The sequence below is a fragment of the Solanum verrucosum genome, unplaced genomic scaffold, assembly GCF_900185275.1.
Source record: "Solanum verrucosum unplaced genomic scaffold, falcon-dt-bn FXZP01000252.1, whole genome shotgun sequence".
NCBI classification, from domain to species: Eukaryota; Viridiplantae; Streptophyta; class Magnoliopsida; order Solanales; family Solanaceae; genus Solanum; species Solanum verrucosum.
Window position 1 is genome coordinate 4,926,229 of NW_026019988.1, and position 23,628 is coordinate 4,949,856.

At 32.8% G+C, this 23,628-nt stretch overlaps 2 protein-coding genes across 2 annotated transcripts; one reads left to right on the forward strand and one right to left on the reverse strand.

Annotated features, from left to right (window-relative positions):
- The first annotated feature begins 5,996 nt into the window (after window positions 1-5,996).
- LOC125819092 (probable ubiquitin-conjugating enzyme E2 24) lies at window positions 5,997-10,006 on the forward strand. The gene is made up of 9 exons (XM_049498608.1): window positions 5,997-6,088; window positions 6,610-7,673; window positions 7,744-7,872; window positions 7,985-8,071; window positions 8,551-8,674; window positions 9,391-9,439; window positions 9,553-9,610; window positions 9,758-9,804; window positions 9,887-10,006. The coding sequence occupies exons 2-9, from the start codon at window positions 6,618-6,620 to the stop codon at window positions 9,966-9,968; spliced, it is 1,632 nt and encodes a 543-aa protein (XP_049354565.1). The 5' UTR covers window positions 5,997-6,088; window positions 6,610-6,617; the 3' UTR covers window positions 9,969-10,006.
- A 1,880-nt stretch (window positions 10,007-11,886) lies between these two features.
- On the reverse strand, window positions 11,887-16,889 carry LOC125819117 (uncharacterized). The gene is made up of 6 exons (XM_049498631.1): window positions 16,580-16,889; window positions 15,846-16,023; window positions 15,051-15,148; window positions 13,043-13,139; window positions 12,445-12,530; window positions 11,887-12,342 (listed from the first exon to the last, which is right to left on the reverse strand). Exons 1-6 carry the CDS (start codon window positions 16,796-16,798, stop codon window positions 12,289-12,291), a joined length of 732 nt encoding a protein of 243 aa, XP_049354588.1. The 5' UTR covers window positions 16,799-16,889; the 3' UTR covers window positions 11,887-12,288.
- Between the last annotated feature and the right edge of the window lie 6,739 nt (window positions 16,890-23,628).

Here is a 23,628-nt window from a genome sequence, read left to right on the forward strand (position 1 = left end):
TGCAAATTCCTTCGTTAAGAGTCAGAACCAAAAGGATTCAAATGCCATATGTATAAAGTCATCGATGGAACCAGTGCTAATCGAGAGCAAAGATGGAGAGTAGATCATGAGGAAGCTGATGCTAACGTATATAGATAGGTAGCTTATAGGAAAGAGGGCTTCTCCCTTATCAGATTAGAAATAGGTCATTTTGATTTTCATATTTGGGCTTGAGTCTAAGTTTTTTAGTCTTAATTTGTTTAGCCAATAAATAAAACGATCTATACAATCACTATTTTTAAAAAAAACTAATAGTTTTATACACCTAAATATAATGGTGTAAGAGAACGGAGAGATAAAATACGGTTGAATATGACAAGGTTCGTGATAGTGCCTAGTGCATATAAATTTATCTATTTAATTTTGGAAAGACACATTAAAAATTGTAGATACTTCCACTTTTTGATGAACTTAGATTGATCATAAAATCTAATTTGAATAATCTACGATTTTAGAATTGTGCAACATATGTAAAAGATCATTTTGACAAATTTGAAAAATCAAGTCCAAAAAATAAATCTTTATAAGATACGTGTGACACTCCGAAATGTGTATTTTATTGAGGAACTAGAAGATGAACGTATTATTGTGAGTCACAAAATATCATACTTTTAGAATTTTATTTTATTTTTTTAAAAAAAGAGTAAAGTAAAAATGAGTAGATCTCTTTATGAAAAGTTGAATTCAACTAATCAGACAATGCGTTCAAAGATGTTTGATAATCAAATAGATCAAGGATTTGTTCTTGATATCCAAGTAAGACTATGAGAGTTTTGAATCTTAAAATTCTTTTGAGAAATTTGAACTTCAATTACATAATAATATTAGAAAAGGTATGTCTTAACGATCTTATGAGATTGAGAGTTGTGTTTTTTTTTTTTTGTAGCTCTTACAAAATTAGATGGGCCTAATTTCATGACTGAAGTTTTAACTAGTCCTGGAATAGATGAGTAAATGAAAGAGTAATTAGAAGTGTAATTTTATATATGTCATATATTATAGTAATATTTTCAAGCTATAGCAGTAGATTTAGACCTTTAAGTTATAACATTAAAAATTTCAGGTTCTAACAAATAATTTAAAAAAAAACTGTTTTCAATAATTGAAAAAAATTGTTTAAATAAAATAAAGAGATAAAAGAAAAATGAAAAAAAAATGTTTTTTAATGAAAACAGGTAATAAACTGAAATTGTGGTGTTAATTTAATTTGAATTTATTGTAGATAATTAATAAATAGCACGAATTAAGGGATTTAAACTAATTAAGATTATTTAGTATCCTTAATTCACTCAAATCAATTAAAATCAAATAAAAATTCAGATTTTATCTTCTTCTTTTTTCAACGTTTCTCTCTCTTCAATTTGCAACAAAAAATTTCAACGTTTCTCTCTTCAATTTTCAACAAAAAAAATCTCACATTCGAGTAATTGAAGTTTTTTCATCTTTAAAAATTCTTGATTTTGTTGTGATGGACAACTACGTATCAATTTTAATCAAACATGGTGAAAGATGCGATCCTTCGGGTTAGTATGTATTATTGTTTAACGTTTGTTTTAGAATGATAGCGAAATGTAACAAAAATGATCAAACTGTCGATTAATTGAAGGTGGAGTCATATTTTGTTAACTGTTGATATCATATTATGTTTACTGTTGTGAAATGTAAAAAATTTAGTGTTTATTTGTTTATTTTGTATACGGATGTTGTTTTGTGAAATTATAAATTTAATGTGATTTTATGAATAAATTTGATAGGATAAATTAAATGAAATTTGTATGAAAGTGTGCTAATTATTCTGTAAAAATAATTTAATTATAATGTTGACGAATTTATGAAAATTTATTTTATTTGATAATGAATTTGATAGTATAAGTCGAATGAATTATGTATGAAAAGTGTGTTAAGAAATATGTAAAAAAAAAATGGAATTCTTGACGAAGTGTATTACAAGTGTTTTAAATTGGTATTAAATGTGAAATTGTTGAGTTTATATTAGTTTTGTTATTTCTGAATAAATTGGGTGACAATAATTAATTATTTGAGACGAGAAATGTATATAGTTTGAATGAATAATCGTTTTGTATGAAATGTGTATTAAATGAATATGAAATGTATAAATTTGGTATGAATGATGATTGTTGTATGAAATGTGTATTAAGTGAGTATTAAATGTGAAATATTATGTTTTGTATGAAATTTGTTTTGTAATGTATTGTCTGAATGATATTTGTATGAAAAAATAATGACGAGTGCGTATAATATTGTTGTTATTATAATGATTTTTATGGATGAAATTTGTATTGTCTTTGGAATGAAAAGTTAATATTATTTAACATATATCTAATTGATTTGTATAATGTTAGACTAATTGTTATTTTTTTTAATGAAACAGAGAATTATGTTGATTTTCAAATGAAATGAATTATATATGAAAGAGGGTTGCTGATGTGAAATTCAAAAGGTCCAAAGTTACTTGCAGTAGATGTTGTCAAGTTGGCCACAACATGAAGCATGCTCAAATTATCCTGTGCAAAACTAATGACTGTTTATTTGTTTAGACTATATATAATTTTTATTTTATTTTGTCATCGTTTAGATTAATGTTTTGTTTTGATATGAAACATAATTGGTTTGAAGTGCATTATAAACTTAGTGTTTAATATACCGTTCAATCTTTATACACGGTTCATTCATTAATCATACAGATTGCATACTGTTAAAAATAAAATTTATTCCAGCTTAATACATAAGATAGTGTAAATATTAGTGATAATTATAAAAGGTAATTATGGTATCCTGAGTATTTAATTTAAGTAAGTTTACATGAATATTAATTTGATTTTCAACCGGCGTCCTACTATAAATAAATTTAAAACAAATTGCAGTTAGTGTTTCATTCCCACACTAACTTTAGTTAGTGTCATACACATGTTAATCAAAATTTCATACATGTTTTATCCAAACAACATGTATAAAAATTGATAAATTCATATAATCACACAATTTATACCATTTGTATATCAATATTATATCACAATTCATACAATATCCAATAATAAAATATTAAACTCATAGGCATACACGTATTAATCATATTTCATACACGTTTCATTCAGAAAACATGTTTAGAATATAAAGTAAGCATAATGTGATTTTTTAAAGAAAAAATCAATAGTTTGACAAATCATACCAATTTAAAAATTTATACTGTAAACACAGTTAATAGACAATCACACCAAATTCATACCATTTGTATACCATTATTATATCAGAATTCATAAAAATTTTAAAATCAAAACATTAAAGCATAGTCATACACATATTAACCAGATTTCATCCAATAAATGTACAGTTTGAAAATACACTGATATTTTCAAAATAGTATCTTGAAATTGTAATAGGCAATCAGTAATTCATATGTAAACAGTATCTGCCTGAAAGAAAACATATGATATTATATATCATCAAATACTTAAACACAAAAAAATTGTCCAAAAGTTAAAAGAAAATAACTTTTTGTTGTTCTTCTGGTTGATGGTTTTGAAGATGCTCCAACTTCTACATTTGTCTTTTTTTTCTTTTTGATTTCAGTAACAAAATCAAAATCGAAATCAGAAGGGGTTTCAACAATTTTCCCTTTCCTCTTCTTCCCCTTTTGATTTGCAGGGGTGACCTTTTTTCTTCTTCATTTTTTCTCTCTTTGTCGCTCCTTCAACTTAGATGAACCATCTGTCGCCGAATTTTCAACAATTTTAGGCGGGGGAGGGGAGGAGGGGTTGAGTTAATATATTAAAATTTGAAACATGAACATCATTATTAGATGTTCCTTCACCCAATCTGGAACTCTTTCGAGTCGTTTCAATGGGTTTCTTAGACATAATTTTGTTGGAAAAAAAATTGGACGAAAGATTGAATGTTGGTGTAGTTGGCTGGTGAGAAAAATGGGAGAGATGAAGGTGAAAGTGGGGTGATAGTGTGTATAGTTGGATAGGTGTGGGGGAAGGGTGGTGGGAAGACTAATGGGAGGTTATGAGTATAACATTAAAGAAGGAAGTATAATCAATGTAAAATCCCTATAATTGTGTAAGCGATAATTATGGGGTATTCTTTATTTAAATAATTTAATAATAATATAAAATTATAAAAAAATACTTATTTAATAAAGTAAAATTTAATTAATTTATAAATAATTAATGATATGTTATAACCCGTAATTAAACTGTTATAAGCTAGAATTTTTTAAAAGTTGATTTAAAACATGTAATATTGACTCTTAAATGTGTATATGGGATGATTTTTCCTAATTAGAATCCATGAAAATCAATAAAGTATGGAATTTAGTTGATCTTCCTCCTTTGTGTAGAGTTATTGAGAACAAATGAGTTCTCAAGTTAAATGCAAATTGAATGGATCAATAAATAAAGAGATATAAAGCGTCATTGGTGGCAAACAAAAATTTCACTCAACAACTTGGAATAGATTATGATGAGGACACTTTTTTATCGGTTGTGAAGTTTACTTTTATTTGAGTTATTTTTGGCTATTGTTGCATGTTTGGATGTAGAATTACATTAAATGGACGTAAAGACCGTCTTTCTCAATGGAGAACTAAACGAAAAAATCTACATGAAACAATCCGTGTATTTCATTGTTAAAGGTCAAAAAAAGAAAACATGTAAGGTAAAAAGATCTAGTTATGATTTGAAACTAGGGGTGACTATTACGTGGATTTGGTCAAATTTGAACGGGTCATAATATGTCAAGACAATAAATGGGTTGAGACCTAATCCAACCCGATTCAAACTTGCTCAGGTCAAAACGGGCTATGTAATGGATCATAAAACAGGTTAAGACCAAACTAAATCCAACCCAATTTTTACTAAGTTTTAATTATTTATTTGTTCTTTTAAAGTATTTTAGTACCTAATAAAAAAAATTCTTCTTGATTATGGTTATATATAACATATCAAAAAATATTAAAAGTTATTTCTAAAATATTGACAAGATTTCTCATGGGTTAATTTAGATTACATATTAACCCAAATTTTAGTGGGTAGAAATGAAATGAGTTTAAATGGGCTGAAATAATAAACTAGTGGGTCAATAACCCGTCCAAACTTTTTAAAGAGATTGAATGGATTGAGTTTGATTTTGCCACCCTAGTTGGAGCAATCTTCAAGGCATTGGTACTTGAGATTTCACAAGGAGGTAATTTGTCTGGAACACTTTCGAATAAATAATTACAAACCATGGATATTTGTATAGTAAGATGCGACATTTTAAGCCTTATAATATGTCCAAACACTGAAAGGCAAAAAAAAAGAAGTCATATCTCAAATTCATATTATAGTATTATCGAAAATTTGATATACGCTATGATGTGTACTTGTTCAAATATATATTATATGGTACAAATTGTTTTTGCTAAATCAAAGGGGGTATTAAGACTTAAGTCAACTAGACCAATTTTATTTTTATCCAACAACACTAGTCTTAATGATGTACTCCATAAAACATAATTATCAGTACCAACGCCACATAAATTGCAATAATTAAAACTAAAAATATCTTGAATACATAAAATATAATTGACTCGTCAAAATCTACCTGTGCTACATAAAATGTAAAAGAGGAAGTAACATGCATTATTAACGTAAAAAAATATTATTAATTACAAAAATTAACAACTTAAAATATCTAAAAATTATATAAAATGCAATTGACTCCAAATTCTATCTATATCACATAAATTAAACTTAAAAAAATTACAGATATCGAACTTGTGTTAGCACGGACACTTGTGTCTAGTTTATACCTACATGATAGAAACTTCTATAACTAACTAACTTCTAACTATTAAGTTAGTTAGCCTTAATTAACTGATTAGGATCTTAGCTAATTAACTAACTGACTTCTTAGCTATACTTAAACAGACTTAAGTCAAAAAATTTAAAATCATTTACTCTACTATTTTGTTACTTCATCACCACGACACCGATCCTTTTCTCCGTTCACTGCTCGCCGGCGACTGCCATCTCCGTTCACCTCTGTAAGTTTTCTCTGTCCTTATTTCTCTTTCTTCGTAGCTCTCATTTTCCTATCCCTGTGTTTGCGTTGGAACCGACGCCCGACGGCCTCCCCATTTGTGACGTTTTGACCATGTTAAGCTGGCTCTCGGTTTTAATTAATTTCTATGAAATGCTGTTTGAGAAGAAAAGCGTGCATGTTATTGTGAAAAATTTTACGTTAGGGTTTTTTTACTCTGTTCATGAGTTTGTATCTTCAGCTTTACCGGTTGTATTGTTGAGTTTTGTTGTTAATTTTATATGATTCCACTCGGTGCTTCTTTCGCAGTTGGAATTTGATGGTGATTGAAAAAAAATTAGGGTAGGGTTTTTGTACTCTGTTGCGCTTGTTATTATTGTGATGAATAGTGATTGGTTGACATGCATGTTATTATGAATACGATTTTTTGTGCCTGTTTTGTTGAGGTTATTATGAATCGGTTAAGTTTTATATGTAATGTAGTTACTTAATGTTCTTGTGGTTAACTATATGTCACATTGTTAGATTTTTAGATGGAAGGTGAAGATAATGCCAAGTTAGACTCTCCTTCGGGCCTTCCATTTGACAATGACTCTGTATCGGACAATGCCGGTAGGAATAAAGAAGAATTGGAGAATGACAGGGGAAGAAAGTTTAGACAGGGGGACTTTGTTGCTCACATTTCTAATCTAGATAAGACACTTGGACAAGTAGTTCAAATTAATCAATTGTTTCGTCTGTATGGTTCTAAAACGCTCAACTCTTACATTCCATCTAACCAACTGAAGCGTGTAACAAAATTCTTGGAGGGAGATTTGGTAGTCCTTGACAATTGGTTGGGTAAGGTAGATTTTGTTACCCGGGATGTTACTGTAAAGTTCAAGAATGAATCTTTACGCACTTTTAAAGGAGGGATGGGTCTTCATCCACATGTTGAACGGGATGGTCTTCCACTACAACTTGGACAGGAGGTGAATGTTTCCCCGAAACGGACATGTACAGTAACAAAACTGGTCGATGGATCAGTATTTGTTGAATGGATCGTTAATTCTGATGGCAATGATGACTCCCCTCCCTTTGCTAAACAAGATCCTAACAGGTTGACACTAGTGTTTTCATTTCGCTCCACTTGGAAATATGGAAATGTATGCCGGCATGTGCTGTTAAAACCTGAAACTGTTTTTTTACTTGGTGATGTCAAAACTTCTGTTGATGTGACTTGGCAAAATGGGTCAACAGAAAAAAACCTACCACCACAAATACTGAAACCCATTTCTGATATTGGAGTTCACGATTTCTTAATCGGTCAATATGTGGTTTTGGATAATTCTGAAGGTTTGGGAGTCGTTAAATCTGTTGATCACAAGGAGAAAACCACAACAGTTAGATGGGTAAATCTCCCAAATGAGGAGATCATTAGTTCTTGCCACCTGAATCGACACCATCTTTTTAACTATCACCTGGGTAACTTGGTGTTCCGCCAAATAACAAGAGAAGCTGAAAATTCTGATTTGTCCTCCTTTGGGAGTATAATTGGCTTCAAAGATGGCGACATTGAGGTTACATGGGCTGATGGTACTACCTCTATGGTACGTACGCCACTTATACTGTCTTTGTTTTATTCTTTTTCTAAAATTACAGTTTCCTTTTGGTTTTCAGGTTCAACCTCAAGAACTTCATGGTGTTATTGATCGAGATAAATATGAGGATACTGATGAATGTGCAAACACCGGTATTGAACATGAAGTTGAGGGGGATGCATTGGTTGTAAAAATTCCCGAATTTAAAGTAAGATGTATTAACTATTTTAGAGATCCTTATATTTTCGGTTTCTAGGCTATTTTATCATATGTAAGTTTTAACATATATAAATGTTTTGTGACTTCTGGGTGATGAACAGGTTGATTTGTTGAACTTTGTGGACCTGCGGAGTGTTCAATGCCTTAATGGAAGCCGCATCCACTGTATTAGCAATGCCCTAGAAAAGGTACAATTAATGAACTAAGTAGAAAAGGAGAAGATTCTCTTGGAGAAGATTTTTGTTCATTTCTTAAATTTGGGATTGATTATGTTTCTGCCTTCCATATATTTTTCAAGTTGAGGAATTTTACATTGAGCAGTGAATAGGATAAAATTATTATCAAAGAAACAGTATATTAGATGTAGATCAATTTGTATCTGCTTTGTTTTTTTGTATAAATAAGATCTATTTAGCTTGATCAATTTGTCATGCTTAAATATAACTGATCATTATTTTGGATTTTGTTTGATCCACAATATTAGCTTAAGCTCTTTTTAATGGAAACTCGCTTAGTCTCTTATAAATTGGAGTTGACATAATCTTTTGTAGTAGCTTCTGCTTCTACTTGATGCTATCAATGAAACCTCCTTCATCCAATGTAGGTTGCCTTGTTTTGTTTTTATTTAAACTAATGGCGTTGACTTTATTTTGAATATTTAAATTAGGATTACAGAGTGTTCAATGACTTGAACTTGGAGAGCGTTGCAGATGAGCAGCTATTGATTTACGTACCATTTATGCAGCCTATCAATTTGCATTCATTGGTTATTGGAGGACCCGTGGAGGAAGGTAGGCAATGGGTTTCGTGTCTTTTTTACCCTCGGTAATCTCTTATTAGGTGCGTAAGACCTTTAGTTTAACCTCTTTGCATTTTCAGCTTTTTGGAAGCTTTACCTTTGTAGGTCTACTGTTTTAGATAAACAAATTCTTACTCTGGCATGTGTTCATAATTTATTTTATGGATATGTAGCTAAATGATGCATCAACTAGTTGATGGATACACCACTATGTCTTGTTAAGTAAAATCTTGATGATATTTATGCATAAATCTGAAGGAAAGCAAGAAAAAATGGATAATTTGTAAAACTACCTAGTTCGCAGTGACCTTTTAAAATCTTTTCATTTCTTGTTAGTGGGATAGCCAGAGAGTGCAGTTCAGAAAGAAATTTGTGACAGGCTTCTCTATAATGGGGTTCACCAATTGCTCTGCTCTCTTTTATGTATTGGTATAGGCATAAAGTTCAAGATATATATCAATCATGTATACAGTTGAGTGGTAGATTATCTGTTGACATTTTGATGTCGCGAGTCAATGATGTGGTTACGTGCTGTTTTAATGCTAAGTAATAGTTCCTGATTGATATTTATTATTGATTTCTTTCACTTTGCTGTCACACATGCCATACTTACTGTGAAAGTGGCTCTTTGGTGTTTCTGTTAAAGTCTCGTTAAGAAGTCTATATAAATTGATGCCATGCCTTAACACATTTTTTCCTACATTAAAGGTCCTAAAACTGTGAAGCTGTTTGCTAACAAAAGGCACTTTGATCTCAGGTGACTTCTGTAGTTTCATAATATTTGGTGTCCTTTCCTGGACTGAGCCATTTGTGGGCACATTTTTCACCTTTAACATGTGTATTCGCTAATTGAATTGGACCTATCTGCAGTGATGCTGCTAAAACCACTCCGAGAGACACAGTAATTTTATCTGAAGATAATCTCAGGGTACGCTAATCCTGGTTCAGGAATTCTGCTTCTTCGGTTATGTGTTAACAAAAAATACTTAATGGGGTTGTGCTCGTAGAGTTGTTAAGATTTTCCCTGGAGGTTCGATGTTCATTCTTCAAGTATCTTGTATTTATTTTTTTGTAGGGAACAACAGTTAAGTTGAATCAAGTTAAGTTTCAAGGCATTCACAGGTATGCTTAAATAGCTTGTCTCCATATTTTGAAGTACTCATTTGTAAATTGGCATTAATCTTTTGTATTGCTGTTGGACCAGTGTGACTATTTTTATCGAGGACAATCAGTATGGTTCCGAACTTACAAGAGTTCAAAGAATTTATTTGTTTGGAACATCGTAAGTTTCCGATGACCTCTTACTTATCATTTTGCTTCCTTGCACTCTTATTTGCTTCTTTTTTATTATTTTTTTGGAAAAGCATGAGACCATTTGAGTGTGTCAGCATACTGAATGTGCTTTGAAGCTGAGGCTTCATTTTGTTTCCCTTCTTAAGTAGCAAGATAGTAATGGTGCTTCCATTTAAACTCTGTTCATTTTGTCATCATATCAAATTATCAATTATCATACCAAGTAAAAATAAAAGGTTTCTTCCATTGTGCTGCTCTTACCAAAAAGTGGATAGTATACTTCTGTCACTCCAAGTGCAGGACATATTTATGAAATTGTTGCCTTTACAAAGCTCTCATTTTATCCCACCATGGGGTTGAGAAAAACACGTTTGGATCATATACTTTCACTTCCCTAAATAACATGTGATATCCCCCATCTTGCACTGATGATTGTTGTATTGACATTTTGTCTTTGCCTATATTCTAGATGATTTTGAGCCTGTTTGGATTGGTTTAAAAGTTGGTCAAACCTACGTTTAAATCATTTTTAGCTTTTGGGAGTGTGGCAAAGTTACAATAACTTTAAAAAAAAATTAAAAATCAAAAGTAGTACTCTCCCTACTTTTTATTTTTCCGTTAATCCAAACGGGCTCTTAATCATTCATGTATTGTGCAGGAGCTTATGAGGCACGTGAACACCAAGAGTAGCGTAATGGAGAGTTGTAGTTTTTTTGTACATCTTGAGGAATTTTTTCAGTGTTGAAAGGTTGAAGAGATTAGTGTTTGTTGTGTAGGGGAGTCAAAGATGACAACAAACAATTTTTTTGTGATACGTAATTGTACTTTTGAGTTCACCAACTAAGAGAATGCTTGCTATCGTTGGCAAGTGCGTCGTATATACGATTTTTGAAGTTTGGCTATCGAATTTTAAATGACATCTTATGATTTTATTCTCGTGTTTATAGCATATCTAGTTGTCGATACCCGATTCTTGTTGCTTAGTTATATATTATATAGAAAAGGGTCAAATAACCCCTATACTATAAGAAACAGTTTAAATATACTCTTCGTTGTACAAAATCTGAACAGGACATACTTTGTTGTAGCAAATCATAAAACACAGTGAGGAATTGAGGATTGTAAATAACCATACAATCCACCGGATTTCTCCTTCGCTTCACTTACGTCCATACTTCCACAGGAAAAATATTAAATGAACCCCTAAAAAACACAAGCCTTTTATGATCCACACATTAAAATATACCAAAACTACATAAATATTATATATATTATTATTACCTATATTTTTTTTAAAAAAAAATTACGTATCTTACCATTAATTAAGAGTTTTTTTACGTATCTTACACTTGGATACATGTATTTTTCTTATCAGATATAGAGAGAGACGAGCGAGATTCACATGTACCCCATGTACATGCAAATCATAATACATGTATCTAAAGTGATTCGCATGTATCTGGAATACTAGATATATGGGAGAGTGGCAAGAGAGATGGAAGGCGAGGAAGATTTGTTATGCATCCCAAACATTTGAATCCACTCGATACTATATTATCTACGACAAATTACACCTAAATTTGACTCCATGTTTTCAAGATACATGTATCTGGAGGTACCAAAATTTAGTAAAATGAGTAATATTACAAACTAGAGTGGACTCATGTAAATTTCCCAGTATAAATCTACCAAAAAGCAAGGCAACTGAGTTTATTCGTGCTAGTTGAAGTTAAGGAATTCAGTGTCTGAAATAAGATAATTTGAGTTTCTTAAATTGTAATCAAAAGATCCTATATGGTGTTTACATAGCTTAGCAGCAAGGTTTATGGTAATTTACTTTCTCATACTATAATCCCAAAGATAATTTAATCCGCAAACCAAACAACCCCTATTAATGAAAAACAAAACGGATGCAATGGAACCACAATCTAAATATAAAACTTGAATCATCTTTGGTACACCTACATTAGGTTTAATATCCAACAAGTACACCATTAACGGAAGTATGAAACCAAAGTTTCCAAACCACAACTAGTTTCTCCTAATCCATCAATATATGGTTTGTTAAAAAGGATCATCCAGAGCTCTCTTCCTAGGGTTCTTGAGGAAGAAATACATTAACCAGCAACTGATGGATATTATACCATTGTGAATAACAAATTGCAGACATCGAAATCGCCTCTCTACATCCTGGAACTATACTTTGATCCTTCTTTCCCAGGCAGGGACAATGGTGAAGAAATTGAGTAATACACATTAAAAGTACATCTCAAGTATCTTGCTGCTTGAGTCCTTATCATGGTTGGTGCATGCTCACTTGTGAAATATACCCTTCTTTGCTTGCTTTGGTTTCTTATGTGATCGGTTCTGCCACAAGATCCAACACATCCAAAAAAAAGTAGTCAGTTAATGCCACTATCAAGATGTAATATAATATAAGTAGGACAATCACCACGCAAAAAACCTCACCTTGTGACTTTCCACAGCCTCATAGTCAATTCTCTCTTGCCACTTACTCTTGCGAAGTTTAATAGGCCGGTTACCAACATACTTTCCTGAAAATATCATGAATTACCACATCATTAGTAGGCATCTAGGTATACTATTATACCAATTCAATAACTAAAACAACTGCCACTTAAGACATTGATGAACTTCCCCACTTTACAAACTCCACAAAAAACAGACTTCCGAAATTCTCTCATACAAGTTTGGTTGATGTTGTTCTTTTCCTCACTATTTTTTTCTTTACCTAAACTGATTTCAAAAGCAGTCCTAAATGGTATCCTCAGTACAGAGTTCTGTTACTTATTTCCTCCACTATTCCTTCTTTCGTGGAGAGAGGAGAGGGGAGGGGGTGAGGGATTACACGTTCAAATACAAAAACCATTGGCTCAATAGAGGGCACTCTACTAATCTAAATCAGTTGACATAAAGATATCAAAGAAAAGGGGAACCAAGAAACAATAAAAAAATATTGATTATATATTAAAATAATGATTATGCTGCCATATCTTAAAGAGACTAAGAGACTACACATTTATATAATGATTAACACATAACTTACCATTCATTTCTTTAAGTGCCGCAGCAAGATCCAATGGGTTGGAAAAACTGACAAATCCATATCCCCTGGTCTTACCAGTCCGCTTGTCTCTCACAACCTGTCAACATGCATTGTATTCACCCTTTATTACTGAACCTTGTAAGCTACAGCATACAATTATACAATAAAGATTCACGAGAGCAAGACTGAATATAAAATAAAATACTTCTCATAGAATGTAACAGCCATAGGATTAGAAACCATGATGGATAGGAAAACGTAATCCACAGCTAAATAGGAAGATGCAAGTCTAGATCACATTATCTTTATCTTGAAAAGGCTCTTGAAAAAAATTGATGTGTGTGTTAAGAAACAGAGTAGAAGAAATTGTGTAAAAAATGCTCCCAGAAACGAATACTGAGATAGTTCCATCTCCTACTTCCTAGGAGGGAAGAACCACCCTTACCGGTGGCCTTGGCACCAGAAAATTTTCCTTCCCGTAACTCAGTTAACACCTTACCCCTTCTTTTTTTTTTTGAAACTGAAAATTAAAAAAAAAGGGGTTGATGATTGATGGTTAGCCATCAACCCCTTCTTTCTCTCTCCTTGACTCATGTCGTGGAAAACAACATAATCTATTTTGCGTTGGAATTCAAATCCTTTGACATCTCGAGAAGCATCTCTCGCGGAGAAAGCTGGTATGACTGGGCTGAACGTGGAAGAGATAGGATGAGCAGGTCAAGTTTTAGTCAGAACACAATGGAATGGCTGTGCAGGACCCTCAAAGAAGCTTCAAAGGTCAAAGGCAATACTGTTTGCAGATGGAAACAACAGGAACTATCTACCCAGCTTCTCCATGCAAGAAATTTCAACAATAGGGGGAGCTATAAAAATATAATCAGCGTATAGGGGAAAACAGAGCAGTATTAATTATTCCAGAAATAGCATTCAATGTAGGCATGTGGGATTTGGCTAACAACTAGAGAGGTTCATTTGTTATAGAGCCACAAGGATAACCAACAAAAACCCCCCACTTTGATTGATAAGGAGATTTCGTATGCTGAAACAGTCGGGAGAAATAAATGGATCTCCAGAGGGTTAGATGCTGCAACCAGCCAACCACCAAAAAGATGGAGATATAATCTGTATTGATGATGACACCAAATTTTCTCACTATGAGGCTTTGAGCAGGAGCCTTAATTGGTCAGGTTAATGGGGCTGAAATCCCGACCCTCTCGGAAATTCGTAGATTGGCTAATTCGAACTGGAACCAATTCCATGGTCTGAACATCTATGAAATGGGGAAAACCCAATTCCTTTTTGAGTTCGCCTCATTCAAGCTGCAGAACATGCACTCAGAGGTAATTGCTCGTGGAAGAAACAGAGCTTGCAACTCCAATGGTGGACACCAACTGTCGGTGCTATCCAATCTAGAGCAGCCATCAAACAGACCTGGATCAGACAAGTATGTTTACCTCTTCACATGTGATCAGACAAGGTTGTTATGTCAGTAGGGGAATTTTGTGGAGGATGGATAAGGACGGAGGAGGAGACAGAACTCTGAAATCACCTAAAATGGGCGAGAATTTTAGTGAAGGGTGGGGGAAATAGCATTCCGAAGAAAGTGAGAATTGAATTCGAAGGAATAGGGTATATTACCCAAATCTGGAATGAGACACCGGTGAGATTCTATGCCGGAGAAGAGAAGGAGATTATCGGACCGGTGACAACTTGAGGAATACAATTTTTTATCCTACAATGATACTACTATAAAGTCCTATTTCAAAAAAAAAAAAATGATACTACTATAAAGTCATTGAAGTCCAAATTAAAAGCAGTTAAAAGTGAGGAGAAGTCTCTCACACTAGATGCATGCACACCACATTCGATGTACCCACACACTATCAATAGCTGTCTAAGCATATAGAAAGATTTCTCTCTCCTTTCATGACCAGAAATACCAGTACTCATGTAGAACAATCAAAAACATAAATATGTAAAATTATTGGAAAATACAAACGGCACATACCTTAGCCATATTAAACGTTGGAAACCTTGAAAAGGCTTTTGATAGGACATCATCATTCACCTCATTCCCAAGATCACCACAGAATAGACGATAATCATCTGTGACACCATCAGAACAGTAACTTAGTTATTCCACTCTACTAGGATTTGCACCAATTCTAACAACAAAGGAACAAATAAGTGCAAACAGCCATCACAGGATGAAGTGCCTAAGAGAACCATTAGTGAAGATAAATAGATAATTGGGTAAGAAAAACGATCAGCAGCAGGCCATAATCCATGAAAGTGGACCAACAAAGCATAATACTAAAACATCTTATCAGAAACAAAACAAAAAAAAAGAGCATAATACTAAAACAAGTAAGATCTGATAGATTACTTCGCAGAGTTCTTTTTTTACTAAAAACTTCCAGAAAAGGCAGAAAAAGATAAGAAATTAAAAACAGAAGACAAAAACTCCCCACAACTTAACCAACACAAATTCATTTAGTGTATTTTCAAGCATACATCATCCTGACAAGCGAGTTCTGCAATAATCTTAAGCACTTCACCTTAGGCTAATAGATCTGAAGTCTTTGAATTCTTCCTAAAATTCCAAATTGTATGACTGTCGGGTCGCTTTGAACCTAATTTATAATGCCAAACCCTTCAGCACAAGGTAGTACACGAGTATCCATTTCAATTGATGCCCAAAACTTCGAAGACTATAAGGAGAGAGAACTAGAGTAATCCCAAAAGAAAAAGCATGAGGCACAGACAGACGAGGAAAGAAAAAGAAATAAGAAATTAGGCTTACTCTCGGGCCACTCTGCCAGAGTAGGATCTTCCCAACTATGTCCAGCTGCCTTACGAGGTACAGATTTCTTCTTGGCCTCAGCTTTGTGCTCAATTTCGCTGCTCGCAAGTGCAGCTTTCACATTTTCAAGTGCTTCAGGTGTGATTGTTTGTGCATCTCTTTGGAATAGCTGCTGAGCCTGTCCACAAGAATTACATATATTACAAACATGAAAAAAGCTACCTTCTTTTTTCCAAAACAAGCTCACTAGTTTACCTTGACAAAGCTAAATATGTACAAAGGCCATCTGCAGATACTTCTACAGAAATTGTCTGTTCTCCTCCTAAAGGAAACTAACAAGCTTATAATTGGCTGTCATGATATCTTATCAAGCACATATTCACACATACAGAAGCAAATATGATCTCAACAAGCAAGCTGGTCTGGACAACACCCTTATTAGCAACAATTTCACAGGAAATTTCAACAAAAAGAAATTATCGCAACAATTTCACAGGAAATTTACAAAACACTGCTATAAGCAACTTGTTTAGATGGGAAAAATGCAAACTTAACATATAAGTAAACTTTCTATGGATATTAGCCTGACTCTAACGCAATCACAACTCAAGAATTGACAACCAATTTCAAATTTTCACGAATACACAGAGAGCGAAATTCAGATACAAGTGTTTATAACTTCCGTTTATTGTCCTTTTAGGCCATCAATATTTACTGATATTTGAAATACTTACTTGTTGAAACTGAGGCAAAGTGTAGACGCCAGGAATAGCAGCAGGAGCAGGATAGAGGGAAGGAGCAGGAAGTTGAACGGGCGGAGGAGCAGCACCTATGTAGGGCTGAGGAGGTTGTTGTTGGAGATGAAAAGGCGTCGGAAAGTAGGTGCCGTTCGAGTAGGTGAATTGCGACGACGATGAAGTAGCTGCCGCCGAAGTTGAAGGCACCGATGACATCGCTACGCCGGTGAATTGGGATTTTCCGATCGCTAAATTAGGGATTTGGGGATTATTGTGATTGAAAATTCTGAAAAACGGAGAGAGATCAAATACGGGTGAAAGAAAATGAACCAAATATGTCTGAATATATATTCTGGATAAATGGGCTAAAGCCCAAAACAATGAAAAGTAAAGTAATTGGTTGAAAGTCGGTTATGAGCTAAAGCCCAAAACTTGTTTAGGACCTAATTACGTTCTTTTACTTTAGTTTCGAAATTACATTCTATATTACAAATTTCACTATTTTATAACTTAATTATTTGTTTTAACTTTAGCTTTCGAAATTAACATTTATGTTGCAAGATAGATGTATTTGTCCCACTCAGATACATCATACATATATCACAGATATATGCGAGTCAAATTAGGTGTAATTTATACCAAAATACATTATATCCAAGCTCTGATTCATATGTATCTAGGATACATTCACTATCTTGTTCTCCTCGAATCAAATTAGGTGTAATTTATACCGAAATACACTATATTCAAACTTTGATTCACATGTATCTAAGATACATTCACTATCTCGTTCTTCTCTCTCCTATAACGCTTGTCTCTCTTCTTATGTATTAGTATTAAAAAGATACATGCATCTAGTACCAAAGATACATATCGACTCTTACTCGCCTCTCTCGCTCATTCCTCTCTTTCCGTGTATTTGTATTTCAGAATATATTTGATATCAAAGATCATGTATTTTGTATCTTTGATGCATGCATCTAACTTAGAATATGAAGGAATGATGTATTTAACATAAAATCTTTTACAAAATTATTATTTAGTGAGACAATATGTAATTATTTTTTTAAAAAAATTTCAAAAGCCTAAAGCAATGAAAATTTAGACGAGGCATATTCACAAATACCCGAACTTAGGACCCATATTTAAAGAAAAGCTAAAATATCTAAAGTTATGATCTAAATATGCAGAGACATAAATCACACCTGATGTCTGAATTACAAAGTGAATTTAAATGCAATTTTAATACAAACATGAAGTCTGAATTTTGATTAAAATATTTTTTCTGTTATGTACAATAATATTGTTAAAAGGAATATCTACTAAAAAAAAAGAGTTTGTATCTCCTTCTAGACATTAATTTGATGTTGTTTCTTCATCTTCGAAAATCGAAATAATCAATTCGACAACAAATTTATTTGGCATGATAGAGTCTTTCAACAAAAAATAAATAATCAATATTTGAAGTTAAAAATTCAAAGAAAAATACATCACATTTAACTGCTGTTACCTTTCATTGACATGAGTATAGTGGAATTGTGACTAACTTTGTCCATCAAATTTTAAGCTTCATATGACATACGTCTTCAATCTTGCATCTATTAATTTGATGTGAACATTAAAGCAACGTTAGACGTCTTCGTCCTCTTTACAAATTCCAACGAGATCAAGCTATTTGACAGTGTCTAACAAGTCAATCTATGACTTCAACAAATCATATACTACATAGGACAATCACTGTGTGAAAGTCCTTGCCCTGCGTCTTTTCAGAGCTTCATAATCAATCCTGGACTTGCTCTTGTGAAGTATAATTGGTCGATTTCCAACGTACTTCCCTGGAAACAACACGAATTGCAACCTCATTTAGGCATTTGGGAACAACATTACACCAATTCAATAACTAAAACTACTGTCACTTCACACATTCATGTAATCCGCACTTGGTGAACTCTACACGAAACCAAACTTCTGAAATAATAGAGGAACTCTTTATATCAACCTGAATCATTTGACATGAAAGACATCGAAGAAGATGGAACCCAAGAACTGTTCGATCCAAACTCTAAGCTGATCACATAACTGTTTAAGCACAATAAGAGACTCACCATTCATTTCTGTAAGTGCCGCAGCACAGTCTAATGAGTTGGAAAAACTCACGAATCCATATCCCCTGGTCTTACCAGTCTGCTTGTTTCTCACAATCTGTCAACATGCATAATAGAAACTCTTTGTTACTGAACCTTGTAAGCAACAACATACCATTATACAACAAAGTTTGAAGAAAGCAAGACGAATATATAAAAGAGGATTCTTAGACAATGATGTGGCATGTCTCAAAAGCGCGCATTTATATTTATTGTTTATCAACTTTTAAATAAAATAAAAAGGTTCCCATAGTTCACCAAAACAACGCCTCATTTCCTTATGTCACAATATTGGGCTGTAATCGCCTCCTTCCCATCTTTAGCAACGAATATCTCAAACGAGATGGACGCCATTTTCAAATGTCAACAAATCTAACTTTTGTAGGATCACAAAGCATGTCTCAAAACCTGTGAATGTTCCAGCAGATGACAGAGCATGCGCGTTGACAATTGGAGGAGATTATACAGTAATTCAAGGCTGGTTTATCAGTTTCTCACTGATTTTATGAATACGGATTTTAGTGGAATACGATTTTCCATCAAATCATGTTTTATGTTTTTATTACCTGGTGTTGGCTTGCCTCTGTTTTCACCCATGTACGTCATTCAGTCAACTTCATTGTCCACAGGTATCAAGTTTAGTTGATTTCACTATTTAATTTTTTTTGCATTAAATCATCTTCTTCTTTTTTTTTTCTCTTTTATAGTTTCATATTTTAGTTTATTTTTTGAATTACATATCAAGACAGAAGTTTAAGTGTGTCAACATAAGTCTTCCTCATAGTATTTTCACATCAGAAAAAGGCAAAAGGTCACCTCTCACTACCCTTCTTTACTCGTCTTATAGTATGTACGTTTATCAAGATATTATTCAGTAGAGCATGCATATTCTTGGACTTACTATGGTTTATTCAAATTTTTATTTATGCCAATATTAGTTTAAGTTGGGATTCTGCTAATTATACCTTCACATCTTCCCTCAACACAGAAAAGCATTACTCATTGGACAACCCAAAGGCTGTTGGAGCATGTATCAGTATGTCTACTAGAATCTTCAAATTTGAATGTATGTTGTTTTACTCATACATGTGCATTTATACCAATTCTTCAAAGTGATTAGGTGATTGTCACATCGATTAACCCTAGAAGATCGGTATTCTGAGCCAAAAAAGAGGTACCAAAGTTGTGTTCTTTAGTCCCTTTATCTAGCAGTCTCGGGATAGAAAATGTAGATGGTCCTGAGAATTTTCACCTTGAGAGACATAAAGTGAAACAGTATGCAAGTTATGCACAATAAAGGATTAGATATATTATTCTTACTTGAACAGAAAAGGTAAGACAGATTGTTGCTGTCACTTCAACAAGTTAAAAAAAATATATATCTAGAATGCTGAAGAGTAACTAATTACTGCTTGGAAGGAAGAAACTGTGTTTATTATAAAATAACAGAGTAGTTTTTAACAAACCACCATAGTTTGTTGGTTTAATATAGAAATAGTTGTACGACTTTACTAGTTACTACTTGTCCTACATTTCCCCTTAATCTGGGTAATTTCGAATGTTCTTCAATCAACAAACCTTGGTGGACGCCTAACAGCTCTGGCCAGTTTAGTGTTAGGAGTGCTTGTGACATTCTGAGACAGAGGGAAGAGCTGCAACGACACTTTAGTGATATTTCGATTAAAGGTGTATCTTCTAAAGTACCCCCAAGGCCTAGCTCGAGTGGCAAAAGGTGGAGGATTTGTGGTTTAGGTCGCAGGTTCAAGCTCCACATTATGCAAAGCCAAGCCCGGTATTTAAGTGAAGAAGGGTAGAGGAGTGGGCCATTATCCACCGAGTTTAGAATGCTGTGATTGGTCCAAAGGACGTGTCATAGACAGATTTGTCAGTTATCAATTAAATGCCACCAATCTAGAATCTCGCCAATTAGATGTTCATCACTTTAGATATCTCACCCTTATTTTTAGCAGGTAAATAATGATTTTATAGTTATATTGTTCAATTTATGTAAATACACAGGCACATATAGAACTAAGTCAACATGCATGTCTTCACTATACCCATCATAAGAGGAAAAGAATGCACAAAGACGCACAAACATACAACCTGAGGGATATAATTTTTGGTCCTACAATGATACTGCTAATATGTCTCTTTAATTTTCAAAGTTATTGAACTCCAATTTGAAAACAGTGAGAAGTCTCTCTCCCTTCATAACCAAAATTACCAGAGCTCATGTATCACTGCAACAAAAATAACTTTTAGCGGTAATAAATATTGACATTAATAAAGAGAGATATAGTCTTTACCGGCATTAGTTAAGTGTCATTAGAACCAATGTCGCTAAAGGCTTTAGGGACATATACAAAGAGTGCTAATTGCCGCTAAAAATACATATTTAGCGGCAATTAACTTAATTGCCGCTAATGATCATTTTAGATGTAGCGTATGATGTATACCAATCAAAAGTAAAGCATAAAAATGTAAGAGTATTAGAAAATAAAACAAATCTAACAGAACATACCTTAGCCTTGTTAAAGGTTGGAATCTTTGAAAAGGCTTTTGATAGGACATCATCATTGACCTCATTCCCAAGATTACCACAAAGTAGACGATAATCATCTGTGACACCATTCGAACAGTAAGTTAATTCACTATATTAGGATTTGCACCAATTCTAACAGCAAAGGCACAAATGATGAAAAAATGCCCTGTGACTTAACTAAGACAATTTTTAATAGGATAGGTGATTAGGCACGATATGCCACATATTCAGTTCACCGAGGACATGACCTGTGATACCATTGTTTGCTCAGTCGAGAGTCTTTCAGAAATAACTTGTCTATCTTCTCAACTATAGTCAGGTTCCTACCCTCCCTAGACCCCACTTGTAGGACTAAAGTGGGTCCGTTGTTATTGTTCCCTAACAATATGATGCATAAAACTATCAAAGACTATAATGGGAGAGAAATAAACTAATACACACAAAACATCAGAATACTAATAACTTGTTTGGATGATTGTTACCTATTGTACTATGTTGTTAGTTTAAATATCATATTTGTTTTTATTGTTACGCAAATTTTATTATATCATACCATTAAATCTATCATCACCCAATCCTTTTTCTAATAGTTCTACCCAGTACCCTACTCCTTCAAATTAGTGAGGTGTGCGCCATTATGCAACCACGAGAAGCAATACAATTTTTTTTTTTTTAAACATTGTATTCATCAAAACAATACAATATCATACATTATGAAACGATAAGTTAGGACCATCTAAAGAAAACAATTAGAATTATACTTACTCTCTGACCACTCCGACATGGAAGGCACAATTGACATTGCAACAGGGTTTTCCGATCGCTATATCGTTGATTTTGGGAATTTAGCAAATTCTGAAAAGGAGGGAGATTGGGTTAAATAGTTCGGCCGAATATAAAAGAGAAAATAACATAAATGGTCTTTAAACTATGATAGTTGATCTAAAATAATTCCTTAACTATATATTTGATCGATTTAGTCCTTTAACTATCTAAAATATTGTCAAGTTTGATCTTCATCTGCTTTTTAATAATAATAATAATAGTTAGTAAACCTTTTGAAATTTCCTTCCCTTTTTTGAAAGAAAATACCAAAGCTAACTAAACGCCCCAAAAGATCCAATCAACACCAATATTGTTGAACAAAATAACTTAACACTTATCTAAACATAACTAAACAAAGTATTCATCAAAATTAGTAACGCACAAACATCAAAATTTTCGATAATTAATTAAGAAAAAGAAATGGGAAATGAACCTTTAAATATACAACAAATAATAACATGTTATACAATTTAACCCTAAATTTAATAATATAACAGGTTCAAGCATATATATGTTCAATAATATAATGTAAATATTAAAGCACACATAGAATTTAAACAACTTCATAACATTATAATCATAATATTTTATATAATTGTGAAATCAAACTATACAATAAAGATCAAGTGTTACCTTTTGTAAAAATAAATTCACAAAAAAAAAAGATCACAGTCAGAAACCACAAACTCGAAACCTCAAACTCAACCCTTTTTTTTTTCTATTGTGCGTGTCCTTTTTTTTTTTTTGCTGCGTGAGTGGGTTGGATATGGGTGTGTGTATATTATTGTGTGGTGGTGGAATTTTTTTGTAGTATAGTGTAGGGTGTTGTTTTATTTTTTACTTGTGTGTTTAGGATAGTTTTTGATATATTTTTTGTTTACATATGGTTAGGTAGTATATGTAGGATAAAGGGTAAGGTGTTTGACAATATAAGGAGAGTGGAGGGGAGTGAAATGTGGGTATCGGTGAGAGGTTTAAGGAAATGGGGAATGTGTATAGGGGGGTTTGGTAGTAGTTAGGATAAGTGGAGAGTGTGCAAAAAATTAAATATATATAAAAATTATTATAATAAAAATATTAGCTAATTATTTTGAACTAATAAAAGTATAAGAAAAAGTTAAATAGATTATCTAAAAATATAATTAAGAAACACTAGCTTATTTATTCAATCTAAATGCATATATTTTTTCGTAAATTTTCTTTTCTTTTAAAACTAAAACTTAACCTAAAATGTGACTCTAGTTTTTAAATATTTTAAAATAAACTAACTAAAATAAGATAACAATCAAAATATTTAATTCAAATATAAAAGAGATATTTTAGCACTAAAATTTGTGTAAAGCATCGAAGTTCGATCAAAATTACGTGTCTACAACTGTCGAAAAACAACATTGAAATTGCGCCAAACTACACAAAAACCGCACCAAAGAACATCACCAATCTACCCCAAACTGCACAAAAAAAATAGCTAAAGAAAATAACATAAAACAACTAATCACATAAAATTATCACTCAAATGTAAATTTGCACCA